Source organism: Dysidea avara, chromosome 3, assembly GCF_963678975.1.
Source record: "Dysidea avara chromosome 3, odDysAvar1.4, whole genome shotgun sequence".
In the NCBI taxonomy this organism is placed as follows: domain Eukaryota; kingdom Metazoa; phylum Porifera; class Demospongiae; order Dictyoceratida; family Dysideidae; genus Dysidea; species Dysidea avara.
This window is the reverse complement of record NC_089274.1, coordinates 33,589,759-33,606,917: the sequence shown is the minus strand read 5'-3', so window position 1 is coordinate 33,606,917 and position 17,159 is coordinate 33,589,759. Positions and strand designations below refer to the sequence as shown.

At 39.6% G+C, this 17,159-nt stretch overlaps 3 protein-coding genes across 3 annotated transcripts; 1 reads left to right on the top strand and 2 right to left on the bottom strand.

The window, feature by feature from the left end:
• Positions 1-2,863: 2,863 nt before the first annotated feature.
• Positions 2,864-4,329, top strand: LOC136248471 (uncharacterized). Its single transcript, XM_066040250.1, has 4 exons — positions 2,864-2,885; positions 2,927-3,110; positions 3,186-3,442; positions 3,498-4,329. The coding sequence occupies exons 1-4, from the start codon at positions 2,864-2,866 to the stop codon at positions 4,145-4,147; spliced, it is 1,113 nt and encodes a 370-aa protein (XP_065896322.1). The 3' UTR covers positions 4,148-4,329.
• Positions 3,296-9,214, bottom strand: LOC136250790 (uncharacterized). The gene is made up of 9 exons (XM_066043078.1): positions 8,935-9,214; positions 6,853-6,927; positions 6,763-6,795; positions 6,626-6,706; positions 6,540-6,575; positions 6,076-6,207; positions 5,822-6,025; positions 5,706-5,772; positions 3,296-5,648 (listed from the first exon to the last, which is right to left on the bottom strand). The coding sequence occupies exons 1-9, from the start codon at positions 8,974-8,976 to the stop codon at positions 4,570-4,572; spliced, it is 1,749 nt and encodes a 582-aa protein (XP_065899150.1). The 5' UTR covers positions 8,977-9,214; the 3' UTR covers positions 3,296-4,569.
• A 1,078-nt stretch (positions 9,215-10,292) lies between these two features.
• On the bottom strand, positions 10,293-12,456 carry LOC136250791 (uncharacterized). The gene is made up of 2 exons (XM_066043080.1): positions 10,817-12,456; positions 10,293-10,765 (listed from the first exon to the last, which is right to left on the bottom strand). Exons 1-2 carry the CDS (start codon positions 11,099-11,101, stop codon positions 10,376-10,378), a joined length of 675 nt encoding a protein of 224 aa, XP_065899152.1. The 5' UTR covers positions 11,102-12,456; the 3' UTR covers positions 10,293-10,375.
• Positions 12,457-17,159: the final 4,703 nt, after the last annotated feature.

Sequence of the window (17,159 nt, the reverse complement as noted above, 5' to 3'; positions counted from 1 at the left end):
TTGTATAGACGAGCTGCAGGCTATAAAGGAACATGTACTTGTAAATTACAACAGAAATTGAAAAAAAAAAAAAAGAAACAAACAGTTTATATCTCACACAATGTTCCTTAACTGAGAAAGTTAAAGCACACAAACAGTTATTTCGAGTATCCCTTTGATGTGGTTAACACTCTAATTTATGAGGTATAAATGTGCCATGATTAAACCATGCAGACACAGACACACATTACATACACAGTATGGCTTTGAAGTGTACTAAGTGGAAGCAAATTTTGAGGTTAGTGCAAGATAATATCATGGTTAGGGACTAAATGGCTTCAAACCCTTTGGAATGTGTTGGTTTCAATCATTAGACATCTATTCCAACATATGCATAGCTTTAAAAACATCGCATTCAAAAGTGATTGTATTATATGAATATTTTACACAGGTTGTCTACACTAATGCACACGACCAAAAATGTACTAAATTTTTGGTAATGTGTAAGGGAAAGTAAACTACATGTTAAGCCGTAAATAAGGACCAACTCTACTCAATAGTGAACTGACATGTTCACATTCGCCATCAGTACCATTACCTCACCTTTGTCAGTCCCAGGAAAAGTAAGAAATAAATAAATAAAAGAAGCTGAGATATGCACAGTGTTTGGCTAAAATGTAGAGTTTTAACGGCAGGGGGATTATTTCGACGCCTTACACATGAAAATGAAAGGACCTATTCTGCCCAATAGTGAACTGACAGGTCCACACACACCATGGGTACCAATGGATAACCCTTGTCAGTCCCAGGAAAAGTTAAAAAAAAAAAAGGAGAAGCTGAGATATGCACAGTTTGGCTAAAATGTAGAGTTTTAACGGCAGGGGGATTATTTCGACGCCGTACACATGAAAATGAAAGGACCTATTCTGCCCAATAGTGAACTGACAGGTCCACACACACCATGGGTACCAATGGATAACCCTTGTCAGTCCCAGGAAAAGCTTAAAAAAAAAAAAAAAGGAGAAGCTGAGATATGCACAGTTTGGCTAAAATGTAGAGTTTTAATGGCAGGGGGATTATTTCGACGCCCCTACACATGAAAATGAAAGGACCTATTCTGCCCAATAGTGAACTGACAGGTCCACACACACCATGGGTACCAATGGATAACCCTTGTCAGTCCCAGGAAAAGTTAAAAAAAAAAAAGGAGAAGCTGAGATATGCACAGTTTGGCTAAAATGTAGAGTTTTAATGGCAGGGGGATTATTTCGACGCCTTACACATGAAAATGAAAGGACCTATTCTGCCCAATAGTGAACTGACAGGTCCACACACACCATGGGTACCAATGGATAACCCTTGTCAGTCCCAGGAAAAGTTTAAAAAAAAAAGAGGAGAAGCTGAGATATGCACAGTTTGGCTAAAATGTAGAGTTTTAACGGCAGGGGGATTATTTCGATGCCTTACACATGAAAATGAAAGGACCTATTCTGCCCAATAGTGAACTGACATGTTCAGACTCACCATGGGTACTGTTGGTTAATCCCTTGCTCTTTGTTATTCACAGAGAAAAATTATACTCCAGTAGTGAAAGATCAATGACTGGTAAGTAATTGTATAGTCTGGCTATCCTGTTAAAGTAAAAATGATGTTGTGTTACTGATGATGACCTTGGATGATTCAGTTTTTGGTTAGTCCCAGATCTGGTGTTGCCTCTTGCAAAAGTAATGTAGTTGTAGATGTTAAAATTATCAGTGGGTGACTTTAATGATTTTATTAGAAACAGTATATCTTGGAGTTCGTAGTGATACATGAGAGGCAGGAGATGCAGTTGTTCCAGTCTGAGTTTGTATGAGGATGTATAATCGTTAAGAATATATTTAGTGGCTCTTCGTTGAATGCGTTCTAGTGCAGTAATGTCTCTTATTAGTTGAGGCCTCAATAGTTGTGAACAATATAATAGTTGTGATCTGACTAGTGCTAGGTATAGACGTTTCTTTGCCTCAGCACTGTTAACCTGGAATGTTCTTCTGATAAGTCCTAAGGTTTGGTAAGCTTTCGTACATATGTTGTTATAGTGTGCTGACCTGCTGAAGTCAGATGTGAATGTTACTCCAAGATCTTTATGCTGTGCTAGACATTTAATGGGATTTCCATTGATGGTGTATGTAGGGGGGACTGTTGTAGTCGAGAAGAAACGTAAATGAATAAATTTGGATTCGTGGAAAGGTAAGTCAGTCAGGGTGCTCCAATTAGAAGCTCTGTTGATATCAGTTTGTAACTTTGCAGTATCTTCACGAGATCTAATTGCATATAGAAGTTTGGTGTCATCAGCGTATGTAAAAGGAGTTGCAAATTGAATGAATTCAGGTAGGTTGTTAATGAAAATGACGAATAACAAAGGTCCTAAGACACTTCCTTGGGGCACCCCTGAATGTATATAACATATTTCTGACAGTGAATCTCCTATCTTGACACATTGATAGCGATTGTGTAGATATGCTTCAAACCACTGTCTTGCTTTACCGGTTATTCCAAAGGTTTGTAATTTGCCAAGTAAGTGGTGGTGAGAGACAGAGTCAAAAGCTTTCTTGAAATCCATGTATACTACATCCACTTCACATTTGTTAGGTTCAAAGACTTTTTCTGCAAATACTAGTAGCTGCTGTAACGTAGATCTTCTAGGAAGGAAACCAAACTGATGTTTGGTGGATTGTTCTCTTGACAGCATTATTGACTGAAGCTGAACGGCAATTTGGAGTTGCTAATCAGAATTACACAGAGTATGTATTACACCGTATGGACATGGCTTTCAGTACTTGTTCCTATATAAAGCGAACCTTGACAAATCACCCAGAATTACAGCAGTATTTGATTACTGTAAATGACTTGTGTGCCAACCTCAGGTATATTTACCGGCAATGGTTACTGTATGATGATTATTTAGACAGTGGAGCTGTTAGTGGTACTTATCCAGTGTCATATAGAGTTAGTGCTAATGCTGTTACTTCCGAACCTGGAAGACCTCGATTTGATATCAGTAAAGATCAGCTGGAATATTTATCTTCACTCGGCTTTAAGTGGACTGAAGTTGTAGCGTTACTAGGAGTTAGCAGGATGACCATATATAGGTACACAACCTACAAGTTACCATACATATGTTCTATTGCGTATGTTACTTATAGAAGAAGAGTAGAATATTGACTTGTGGATGATCCTCAAGATCACATCAGTGAAGCAACCCTTAGGTCACTCATAGAAGAGATCAAGAAAGACACACCGTTTGCTGGAATTTCACTATTGTATGGTAGTATACGTTCATGTGGAATTAAAGTAACCAGAGAGGAAGTTCGTCAATCATTAAGGTCTGCTGATCCTTTGGGGTCATTACTTAGATCTTCTTCTGGGGCAACATCTAGACGGCCGTATTCAGTACCAGGGCCAAATTCACTGTGGCACATAGGTAATGATTTTATAATTTAACTGTTCTCAAACGTTGTTGACACTGTTTTCTACAGATTCACACCATAAGCTAATCAGGTGGCGACTTGTTACTCATGGTGGAATTGATGGATACAGTAGACTAATAGTATATCTTAGGTGTTCCTCAAATAATAAGTCATCTACTGTGTATCAGGCATTCTTGGAAGCAGTTGCTATGTATGAAGTTCCCTCACGGATCCGTTCTGATCAAGGCACAGAAAATGTTAAGGTAGCACAGTACATGCTTGAAAAACGTGGAACAGATAGGAGAAGTTTTATAACTGGTTGTAGTGTGCACAACCAACGCATTGAGCGTTTGTGGCGTGATATGCACAGAAGTGTGACAGTTTTGTATTACAAGCTCTTTTACTTTATGGAACAACACAGTATTTTGGATCACCTCAATGAGCATCATCTGTGGGCACTGCATTATGTTTACTTGCCACGGATTAATCGATCTCCGAGGGAGTTTGTAAATAGCTGGAATAACCACCCAATTAGAACAGTCAACCACAAGTCACCTCAGCAGTTATTCACTGCAGGAGCATTGCTCCTTCAGCATTCTGGGTTGACTGCTATGGATTTTTTTGAAACTGTTGAAGACAACTACGGAGTTGATCCTGATGGACCAAATGCAGTGGATGATGAAGACCACAGTGGAAGAATATCCCTCAAACAACTTTGAAGTTTAGCGAAGCTGACAATTCCCTGTTACTCCATCATGTAGATCCACTTGCATCATCGCAAAACTATGGGTTAGAACTATATGAACAAACTGTTGCCCTTATATTAACATTTATACCTTTGTAAATGTATTTTTCTAGATCAATGATAATTGTTTTAAAAATAATATGTATAAGTGATAACAAATTGGCTTGCAAAGTTTTACAAGTCCTGAATAATAACAGGTATAACGGAAGTAATAACAGTCCTATTTGCTACATACAAACTGGCTTACAAAAAAGTCAAGTATGCAAAGCTCTGAATCATAATGGATTACAACCTGGCTTACAAAGAGTACCAGTCCTAGATGAAAGTGATTGAAATAAAAAGTACAAGTACTACATGTCCTGTAGGTTATAAACAGTAGTATACTAGTGCAATAAGTCAACGGCCATCCATCCTCCAGCAAAAATCCTCATTGGTTGAGGATGAGCTTAGGAAAACTTTAAAGTCATCATTAAAGTCATCGTAATTTCTGTAAAATACAGAAAGCTGCAATGTAGAATCACATGTATGAGCAATTGGACAGCGGGCAGGTCCACTAAGACTGTTGTATGTTACAGTGATCTTGGGTGTTACGCAAACACTACAACCAGTAACAAACCGCAAAAATAATCTCAACTCTGTGGACTGCATACTCCCAAGCATTGCAACTAAATGATTGTAGACACATTCCTGTGCTTGGCTACAAGGGTCTGACTCTAGAAAAGCTATCACTTTTTCTGGAGTGGCTACTAGCGAACAATGTAGTGTATACATATCTTGAACAGATTTGTTCTTCCAAAACGGCTGGTGAATGCTTGGTACTCCAGAGTGTAGCAGTGACAATACTGCAGCAGGCTTAATAACAAACTCATATTTTGCTGCTTGGACAATCATTTTCAACAGGCATAACGGTGTTGGTAGTTGTCGGCACCCAAATCGTGACAAAATACAAACTAGCTGGTTTAGTAACTCTGGCTGAAAATTGTTGTCAGTGCTGTCCATAGCTTTCCTCAGGGTGAGTCTTTCCGTAATACTCAAGAAATCCATAAACGTCTCGATAAATATATAATCTGGAATGACAGTTCCTGGTCCAAGGAGAGCAACAATCAACACTGGCAAAACAATTCTGTCTGGCAGTATACCAGTAGCTAGGTATCCATGTGACATCACTCGGCCAACCGTAACAAATTCCATAAGGTCCATCTGTGGATGCAGCATAGGCACTAATGTAGAACACCCATCAAACAATAGTGAATAACACCTATCCCAAAATGCAGTGAACATATCTCTTTGGACACCACCTTCATCTACTGCAGCTTCACCTAAGAATTTAACAAACATTGGATACTCTAAAATCACTGATGTAGCTCTATCATTGTATAGCTGCATCACACCATCAAAAACATCTCCACGGGCCACTTCATGCAGGGAACCAGGTGTGGCATCAATACACTCCATGAAACGCTTCCGTTCTTCATCTAAAGGTAATAGCAACAGGTTGGTGTAGATTGTTTATTTAATGTCCATTTACCTACCATATACAGATATTGAGGCAGCGATGTTTGCACAAGAACTTTCTGCTGAATTGTCAGTGAATGAGTCCTGCATGGTAACACAACAGTGTTTACTTGCAAAACAACTGTACACGTACTTTATTACTGCAAAGCTGGTTTAGAATTGTATAATCACCCTCTACCTCCAAGTCATCATCTGCCACGACCAAAAGGATGCATTCACGGTGCTCTTTAATTTTATCACTGGAAGATGTTTCCAATGATATGTGACGCTGTGGGTATTGGCAATGAATTTTAAATGGCAGTGATATTCCTTTACTGAAAATAAACTGGTATATGTCCTGAAAAAGTGCAGAGCATAAAAAATACTTTACTGCAAGCAGATACCTACTTTAACTGTTGAGTGCTCCTGAAATGTATAGAAGATCTTTTCACCAGCAGGCAGCATAAATCCAACCCTGATACCATTGGTATGTGTTGACTCAAATTTGGTGCACATTTTACTTCTCAATTCTTCACATACCTAAATGACAGGAAGTACTTACTAGTAATATCAGTATTTACAATACTACAGTAGCAATCAATGGCTAAGGCTACAGACTTGATTTTTTCACTGATCAACATTGCTTCAGCTGGATACATGCCTATTGGCATACCGCAGTATGTTTAGATTTAGTAGTAATGGCAAGAAATTTTACAAAATATCAACTCAAGTAGGCTTAATTACTTTGGTAAAAAATAATGCCAACGCATTATTGTAACAATGTAATAAACACTTATAGAGCAGTTGAAATACTAGGTGAGTAAATTTGAAGTTAGAGCAGAAGAATAATTTACTCCTCCTAACATTTTTACCTTCTGCCATTCAGCCTTCTGTTTCCTGTCATTCTCCTGTAGTTACAAGCATCCAAGCTTGAATGCAAAGTTATTATAGATTGTACCTTAGCAATATCTTGCTGTAGACTTTCTTCATATTCTCTATCCTGCTCAAACCTTAGTTCTCTCCATGAATCCAAGTTACCCTGAACAATCATAGTTACATTTAGCCCTAGTAGCAATATGATCATGTGACACTTACATCATGCACTGTGGCCTGAGACTCGCTACTTCCCTGAAAATAAAATTACAGAAATTGATTCGGAAAGTGATATGCTCATGCAGCTTGTACCTGCTTGCTTGACTCCTCACTTTCTGAATCTGATAAAGCTAATGGATTGCTGAATGATCCAGGTTTTGAATGAGCCTACATTACATTATTATCATACAATTTGCAAAATTATACAATAACCAAAACATTTGTATATTAGTGATTCCAAAAAAGATGGAATATGAAATAGTGGAAAAAGTGAAAATTCCAAACATACCCTCTCTTTAGAGCTGAAACGGATAGCAACTTTACTATCCGGATATCTTGAACAAAACCTATCCGGATATCCTACAAATAGTGACATCATCACTTGAAAATTATGTTATAGCTTATTGTGAACATCCTTGTTTTACTAGCACCAAGAGTATATAATAGAAACCAAGAGTATCAAATGGGTGTATTACACCATGATTAATGATTGCATGAAGTAACATGGATATTTCAGTAATTGTTTGGTTTCATTGCCATTAAGGGTTGCTGTATTTAGCCCAATTCGGCCACTAAACCAAGTGAAAACATGATAACATTAAAGGGAATTGGCTAGTGTTAAAGTTCTGGCACTTCCAAGCAGATCCCTGAAGGCGTGGCAACACGCTCATTTGTGCAACCTTTGCTTTAGCAAGCTGGAGTTATCTTGGGTCCTTACTACACTTTCTTTGTGAATACTAGGTTGAATAACATGGAAAACTGGCAGACAAAGACCCGTTTGCCAAGTACATATTTCAAATTACCATTTCGCATAAACAAACAATTACTGAAATATCCGTGTTACTTTACACAATCATTAATCACGGGCTAATACAGCATTTGACACTATCTATTATATACCCCTGCTAGCACTAGAAGTAAACATAACATTCATATGAGAAATGTTACAGTGTTTAATACTTTGCACTTAATGGAATTCATCTGTAACAAGATTGGCAGCTGGAGAAAACATGAATACAAGATGAAGCTAGCAGTTGCTACAAGCCCTTTTCCAGGTACAACTACTTGTAAAGAACTCTTTATAAGGCAATAACTCTTCTGTTATTTGTCATTAGCAATGGGCGTGTCACTTGTGAACAAGTTGATTAACTTACCAACAATAGTAGGCAGCTGTTAACGTCATAATGATGCTAACTTCATTATGACATTAAGCATACCAAAATCAGTTTGGAGATGCCCTCTTACTATCCGGTTGGCTTCAAATTACTATCCGGATAGTAAATTATTATCCAGATAATATGGATATCAGTTTCAGCCCTACCCTCTATCATACCGTACAGTAGTACTGTATATTACAAGAATTACACTTTGTCAAAATAAAAATTAGACCAGACAGTAGTACTGTATATTACAAGAATTACACTTTGTCAAAATAAAAATTAGACCAGAACCCAGCCTTACAATACCTTCATGGCACTTTGGCAGTATTAGTTAGCCTAGGGAACCCATCATACTACTGTGAATCGATACCTCACACTGTCAGCAAAGATAAATGAGACACAATGGTAAGCCCATTGTGAAGTAATGAAGTAATGCCTAGGGAAGCTATCACACTCTAGTGGTATGCAAAAACATGGTTATTAACCAGTATTGTCTAGGTTAGCCAATTACCAGGTAAAGAAGCCTTTAAATTGGTTTTGTCCACCTACTTGGTAAACCATGAATTACCCCACTGAGAAGTGCTAATATCACAACAAAACCTCAAAGCATGTGTAAATATGTGATTGAGACACAAAGGTAAGCAAGCCATTGTGAAGCAATTGTACTACAGCAAGCAAAAAAGGCAACTGTCTGCATGAAGCAACACCAAACAGTAAATAACTCAAGCCTACAAACTTAGCTGTTATCAAGTTATGCTTGTCTGAGAAGGCACCAGTCAAGTCAGTTGATATATAAATATTATTTCAAGCATTTTGGACCACACTGAAGCCACTTTTGTACATCGCCATCCACCAAGGTCATGGATGCATTGTGAGGTTTTTTGGTCAATATATATCTTTTTTTAAATGCAAACCTCCACGATCCCTAATGTACATTTAGTATGATACCAAGAATACGGTTAGTGAATAATCAGGCATTGGCGCTCAGTATGAAGTGCAAATAACTACAACATACCTTCAACCTCTTTACTATTTCATTAGATTCCCGAAGTAACATAGCTATGTGTTCTTGTGTATAAGGCTTGTAAGCAGATATGGGTCCAACTGGCAAATCATCAGAATCGTCATCAGGAACAGGATCAGAGTACCTCTCAGAGAATGCGCCTTCTGTCTTCAAATACAAGGAGCCACTTTTAGCCAACTCAAAAATATCATTGCCATCCAAAGACTGGCTATCAGCCTTTATCAAAGCATTGGTTCTGGTTGGCTTCAAAAAAATAAATTTCTTTCCTGGGATAGTGTTGTTTTAGTATATACAGCAAATTCATTTTAGTTTAGTTCTAGTTCTTGTACCCATAGTCCACTACAGTTTTAGTTAGTTTTAGTTCTAGTACCCAAATTCCACCATAGTTTTAGTTTTAGTTCTAGTACCCCATATTTCTGTAATTTTAGTTAGTATTTAGTTTCATTTTAGTTTTAGTGTTAGATATCTTCACCTATACTAACCTTGGTAGCACCCCTAGACTTCCAGAAACTTTAGATTTGGTGTTTTGATAGATTTTTCTATTTTATTTCCCATCTTATATCAATGAGGAAAACTGTACCGAGAATCCAATTCTTCAATTAATACACGGAATTTGCTGCTATCTACTAAATTCAATGGTACATTGTTAGCACCTATAAAGATTGCAAGATGAAATGTATAATAGCCTTGTTATTAGGGTTGTACAATTTAGATCCTAAACTACGTATTGGCAAGGAGGACTGTTTCAGTTATTAGGGTTGTACAATTTAGATCCTAAACTACGTATTGGCAAGGAGGACTGTTTCAAATGGCTAGAAGAACCTCTCCCTTTGGCTTTTCAATTTCAGCTGCTTCAAAATGTTTATAAGCATCAGTATGGCATGTCTTCAAATGCTTCTTCAAGTTTATAGAATATTGTCCTTTAAATTCTTTATATACCACAAATCAAACCATCAGTACTTTTCACAGTACACACACTTTTGTCCTTGATCTTATCATGCCTGAAGTGGTTCCATACTCCACTTGACTTAGGCCTTCCACCTGGTTCAGCACAACTTCCACTTGCCATTGTGCACAAATGAACAAAAGCTCTATATAGAATGCTTAAATAACCTAAATCAGCAGAATTAATGCTGAATAACAATGTTTTATAGTAGCATTTGCAGGCATCACCATCTTCAAAGAAAAGTGTTAAGTGGTTTATATAGTGCACAATACCTTTTTATGTAGGATTGCTTGAGAAACCTTTCAGTTAGTTCTAGTTCTTGAGCTAAAAGTTTTAATGGCTTTAGTTTAGTTCTAGTTTTTGAATCAAAAATTGAAAGAATTTTAGTTTAGTTTTAGTTTTAGAACTAAAATAGATCACAATTTTAGTTTAGTTCTAGTGTACTAGAACTAGAATTAAATTGCTGTACTAAAACTAGATTTAGTTCTAGTTCCTTAGAACTAAAACAACACTAAATACCATGCCTAACTCATCAATCACTTCTGTCGTGTTCATGTACCAGAAAAACTCAACAACTTTGGCTTTTCCATCATCTTTCAGTTTCTCCTTTTTAACACCTCTAGGAATGGTTTGACAGTTTGCTTCAACAATCATTACATTAACAGATTTTGCCCTTGCTTTGCTCTTTCCTTTAAATGCTGCTTTCTTCTGTCTATGTTGCTCTGCAACAACACTTTCATTACTTGGATCAAACTTCCTCTTTTGACCTGCACCTCTATAGCCAGGAAACAACCCAGCTAATACCTTTGCATTAGCCTCAGATGGTTTGCCTATTCTTTTGGCACTGTCAATTGCCTTGGTGGTTGCTCTACTCATCTGTAAAGTACTTGTTAATTTGAAATTGTTATACGCATGCAGTTTGGTTACCTCATTAACTGTTGATTCGCTTGACAAGCACAAATAAACCTCTTCTTTATCCCGCACAAAACCTGAAACGTCTATACGCCGGCCGTCCCATTCCTCGCTTTCTCTTTCCAAATGGTATGAGCTGCTTGAAGCGGTACTTTGTCCTTCACAAATCATATCTTCAAAGCCTGCCAGCACAGCCTCAAGCAATTTTCCGCTTTCTCTCTTAGCATTTTCGTCACTTTCAAATGTGATAGGTCTTCTTCTTCCTCGGAACACACACAATACTGTCTTTTCCACAGCCATACCTAGGGTCCGCAATGCGAAAAATCGACATCCTCCAATCAACTACCTAACTATTGTCATGTGCTAGGCTAAGTGTAACTTGAATAACACCAGCGTGGCAGCCAAGTTTATTACTTTCTTCTGGTAGAAAACGATACAAATGTCTTAAAATCACGTGATTTTTCGCTGCAGCGGTTCGTAGGGTTCTTCGTATGCCACGATATTCACTCTCAACATTGTTCAAGTAGTCTATCATCAACTCAAAGTATTGGTGGTTTGATTTTATTGGTCATTTTCTGGTGGCAGCACGATCTGTGCAGCTTTTTGACGACAGACAAAATGTTTCTTCCTCTGGAGCGCAGGACAAGCAGAGCAGCAACTGCGCCGTGGGTCAGCAATGACCAGTACTAGGTAAAGTACCTGCATGCGGAGTATGGTTATAATTGAAGCTTGTTAGCCATCTATATGCTGAAATTCGGCCAAAATGACGCGATTTTTGCGAACAAATACCAGAATGGTTGATACATCAGTGAGACAGTCTCCAACAGCAAGGATACGAAGCTTATAAACACCTAACAATACGGCTATCTCGCCCAGTAAACGCATAGAGCAGTCCAATGCATGAAATAGGCACTCACGTGATTGATATTCAAATCTCCGAAAACACAACTATAATCTATTCCAATGACCTTAAAATCACTAGGAATCAAGTGACAATCAGTTTGTGTACGTTAGCAGGGGCGTAGCCATGAATATTTTGAAGGAGGTTTGGATTTAAAGTAACTGGAATGTCTTAAGGGGAAGGCCTGGGTGCTTCCCCTAGACCACGTTTGAATGAAAATTTTGCATACACAAAATGTGCCCTTAGGCAGTAACTTTAAAAGATGTTTATGCATCTAACTAGCTAAAACCTACACACTGCTGTTTATGCAGCTTATAGAAACTATAAACCTATTGTAATACTAACTAATCTTCACTTCCACACAGCATACTGACAGCCAACTTCAATTTCCTGGCACACGGAAGCCCTCCACACTTGAGTCCCTTAGTCGGCAATACTTCTTTCCAGCTATATACATTATTCTCGGCCGGTCCTCCTGTTGATGGTCTTCAGACTTGGCTTGTACTCCAATATGTTCGAGACATCACGTGACCACAACATGTAATAAATAAACAAACAATTCATCAGGTAAATATACATCAATTCACAGTTCGTGCTAACCTGACACATGTATAACTCGACCACTCAAGTTTAGTAGCTGCTGCCTTAAGCTTGTAATATGTCTCAACCAATCACTGAACTGTCCTTCGCCGTTTCACTTGCGACATTCGTCACGTGCGCAAGTGATCACGTGATTCAATAGATATGATTTGCAGGGTTCAGCATTAATGTGATGTGACCCTCAAGAGTAGTACAGAGGAGCGCCAGTTGGAAAGTAGCTACCGGAGAGCTCCAGGGCTGTAAGATTTGGTGTGATTTTTAATTTTTTTAAAATCTGCTTCTGAAAGGGGGGTTTGTCCGAACCATCTGAACCCCCCCTGCCTACGCCCTTGGTTAGGTTCAGCATCTCGACTAGCCCAGCAGTTTAAGACTTTTCCTACGATACCATCATAGTACAAAACACACCTGCACTGGCCCAGACCACGTCTGAGTGAACAATTAACACAAATATTTACAAAAGGAGCACATTGCATGGTTCCTATTCAGAAATGAAAGCGATTTCATGGGTATTTCCGCAATTTGAATTTCAATCACGTGAGTGCCTATTTCATGCACAGGATTGCTCTATGCGTTTACTGGGCGAGATAGCCGTATTGTTAGGTGTTTATAAGCTTCGTATCCTTGCTGTTGGAGACTGTCTCACTGATGTATCAACCATTCTGGTATTTGTTTGCAAAAATCGCGTCATTTTGGCCGAATTTCAGCATATAGATGGCTCAGCCAGATGGCTAACAAGCTTCAATTATAACCATACTCCGCATGCAGGTACTTTACCTAGTACTGGTCATTGCTGACCCACGGCGCAGTTGCTGCTCTGCTTGTCCTGCGCTCCAGAGGAAGAAACATTTTGTCTGTCGTCAAAAAGCTGCACAGATCGTGCTGCCACCAGAAAATGACCAATAAAATCAAACCACCAATACTTTGAGTTGATGATAGACTACTTGAACAATGTTGAGAGTGAATATCGTGGCATACGAAGAACCCTACGAACCGCTGCAGCGAAAAATCACGTGATTTTAAGACATTTGTATCGTTTTCTACCAGAAGAAAGTGACAAACTTGGCTGCCACGCTGGTGTTATTCAAGTTACACTTAGCCTAACACATGACAATAGTTAGGTAGTTGATTGGAGGATATCGATTTTTCGCGTTGTGGACCCTACCATACCGTAACCTTGCCAGAAACGTGGCGTTTCGGTTAGCGCATGCGCATCACACAACAGTGCACTAAAAAGAATAATACTGTACAGGTCGAGATCGTACTTCGACGTCAGGTCGAGATCGTAATTCGACGTCAGGTCGAGATTCGGATGTCAGGTAGAATTTTGTTACTGATCGCTTGCCATATGATCGCTTGCCATACGGCCGGACCGAACGATTTACCCGGACCGATATTTCCGTGACAGAACTCCGTCGTTTGGCTTCTACATGCCAGTGGGCAGAAGCAGCATTGGGCGAAAATCTTCGTGACAAGTTTGTGATGGGACTACGCATTGAACGCCTTCTTCAACAATTGTTGACCCAGGACCACAGCAAATCTCTGGATGATTTATTTCAGTTAGCAACTACATTTGAAGCTGCAGAGAGTGAAGCCCTGAAACGTTCTGAAGGCGAAAGTCAGACAAGTGTGACACCCATCAACAGTGGAAAGCATCCAAGGTCCAAATCCAGAACAGAACCGCCCAGGAAGCGAACACAGCAGCCTAGCACAGGACAGTTTTCTAAAGAACAGACTCGTACCAATTGTGCCAGTTGTGGGGGAAATCATGCTCGGAAATCATGTCGATTTTACAGTGCCAAGTGTCATAAGTGTGGAAAAATTGGCCGCATTGCCAAAGTCTGTGGATCTGCAGCTGTGATTGTAACACCCCAGGAGTCATATGAGTCAGCAGTTGTTCCCATATCTCGGTCAGATAAACAACCCCATGCTGACATTCCTCCAATGTTTCAAATTTTACACCTCACAGAGATGCAGAAACGCCTACGTTTGATGCTTGACTCAGCTTCACCCTTAACATTTATCAATGTGAAGACCTGGCAAGACTTGGAGAAACCCAAGTTAACCAAGACAGAATGAGTTCTTGGAGCTTTTGAAGGCCAACCCATCAAACTCTTGGGTTACTTTACAACCACAGTGATACGTGAAGATGATTCAAGTCAGTCAGCCAATTTGCCTATTTATGTTTCACACAAGGGAGTCAACATCCTAGGCAAGGATGGGCTAGCAATGCTCAACATCACAATTACTCCCAGACAGCTCAGTATCATTGCTGCCTTACAAGTTGAGTTGAACAGTCTCAAACAGATATTGGAAGTCCATGCAGACATTTTTCATCCAGGCTTAGGTACTTGCACAACTGCTCAAGCAAGACTCACACTTCGTGATGAAGCAGTGCCTGAGTACTGTAAACCTCGCCGACTTCCATTTGCTATCAAACCTGTTGGAGCCGAATTAGACCAGCTAGAAAAGAATGGAGTGATTGAGAAAGTTACACAGTCAGACTGGGCCACACCAATAGTGGTAGTCAGAAAGCCTGGAGGTAGAGTGCATATTTGTGGCGACTTCAAGGTCACATTGAATCCAGTATTGAGGAATGATGTTTACCCTCTACCACTACCACAAGAACTTTTTGATAAATTGAATGGTGGTGTCCACTTTTCCAAGTTAGACTTGCCTGATGCATATTTACAAATTGAACTGGACAATGCTTCCAAGCAGCTGGTTGTGATCAACACACATCAAGGGTTGTATTGCTATAAGCGAATGTCATTTGGGTTAAGTTGTCCTCCAGCTATTTTCCAGAAAGTTATGGAGCAAACTCTTAGTGGTATTCCTGGTGTTGCATGTTATTTAGATGACCTTATTGTTACAGGTAACACTGCGAAGGAGCACCTGACAAACTTGCAGAAGACACTGCAGCGTCTCAAGGACAGTGGTTTTCGGCTTCGTGAATCAAAGTGTTCATTTCTGCAGACAAGTGTCAGCTACCTGGGGCATGTTATTGATAAGGATGGAATTCATCCAATGACAGACAAGATTGAAGCCATTCAGAACATGCCATTGCCCCAAGATCAGAAGCAGCTCAGGTCATTCCTAGGAATGGTAAACTATTATGACAGATTTTTACTTGGCCTAGCTACCAAGTGTGCTCCCCTTCATGAATTGTTACACAAGGATAAGAAGTGGTACTGGAGCCATATACACACCAATGCAGTTGATGAGATCAAAGAGGCTCTGACATCAGCAGATTCCTTGACTCACTATGATCCCAAATTGCCTTTAACTTTAGCTTGTGATGCTAGCCCTGTTGGAGTGGGTGCAGTCCTCTCACACACCTTTCCTGATGGTACAGAGAAACCAATAGCATATGCTTCTCGTAAGTTGACCAAGGCCGAGCAAAATTATGTTCAAACCCAGAAAGAAGCACTGGGTATAGTGTATGGTGTCCGGAAGTTTAGGCAGTATCTGTTGGGTAGGAAGTTTAAGTTATACACTGACCACAAACCATTGTTGACTATTTTTCATCCACAGAAAGGAATTCCTGAAATTGCTGCCAGCAGATTGCAATGATGGGCTGTAACTCTTTCTGCTTATGATTACGAAGTACATTTCCAACCTTCCACCAACCATGGAAATGCCGATGCTCTGTCCAGATTACCATTGGACCAAGACTGGGTTGACGACGCTGAAGAAATTGTTTGTGCTGTGGAAACACAACAGTTAGATGAATTACCAGTGACTGACAAAGAAATTAAGAAGGCCACAGCTCAAGACCCAGTTTTGTCTCAGGTATTTAATTATACATTACATGGTTGGCCAGTTTATTCTAGTGCAGTGGACAGTAAAGTACGCCCTTTCTTTCAGAAGAGAACACAATTGACGATTCACAATGGATGTTTACTTTGGGGGCTGAGGGTAGTGATTCCACAGAAATACCGTCACAAAGTGATGCAACTGCTCCATTCAGGACATCCCGGCATGACACGAATGAAGTCATTGGCAAGGCTTCATGTTTGGTGGCCAGACATTGACAGTGCTATTGAGACTCATGCCAAGAGTTGTACAGGTTGTGCCACAGCTGGGAGAGATCCTGTCCGTGTACCCTTACACCAGTGGGAATTGCCACTACATCCCTGGCAACGAGTTCATATCGACTACACTGGACCATTCAAAGGCAAGATGTGGTTGCTTCTGATAGACTCATTCAGTAAATGGCCAGAAGTGTTAGAAATGACTGATACAAGTGCCACAGCCACAATTAGCAAGCTTAAGCAAATCTTTGCTGCACAAGGGTTACCGGAGCAGATCGTTTCAGATAATGAACCTCAGTTCACAGCCAGTGAGTTTAACGATTACTGTAGTTCACGTGGAATTCTACACACAACCACTGCCTCTTACCACCCTAGATCAAATGGGGAAGTAGAGAGACTTGTTGAAACTTTTAAGAACAGTGTCGAGAAAGCTAATCCTGTTTCAAGAAAAGAAGTTCAAGATTGTGTTACGAATTTCCTTGCAAGATATAGAGTTACACCTCATTCAGTGACGGGTCAGACACCTTCAGAACTGTTGAATGGACGACGATTACGGACACTTCTAGATCTCCTCCACCCTAATCAAACTCAGTTACAACAAGCTAAACTGAGACAAGAAGAACATTACAATTTACAGACTAGACCGAAAAGTTTCAAGACAGGTGACCTAGTGTGGGTACGAAACTTCAGGGAAGGAAAGAGATGGGTTCCAGGTATAATCAAAGAGAAATCTGGAAATGTGATGTACCAAGTTTTAATTGAAGGACAAAACCTTACTTGGCGCCGTCATGCAAACCAGTTGAAAACCAGACTGGCTGTCTCACAT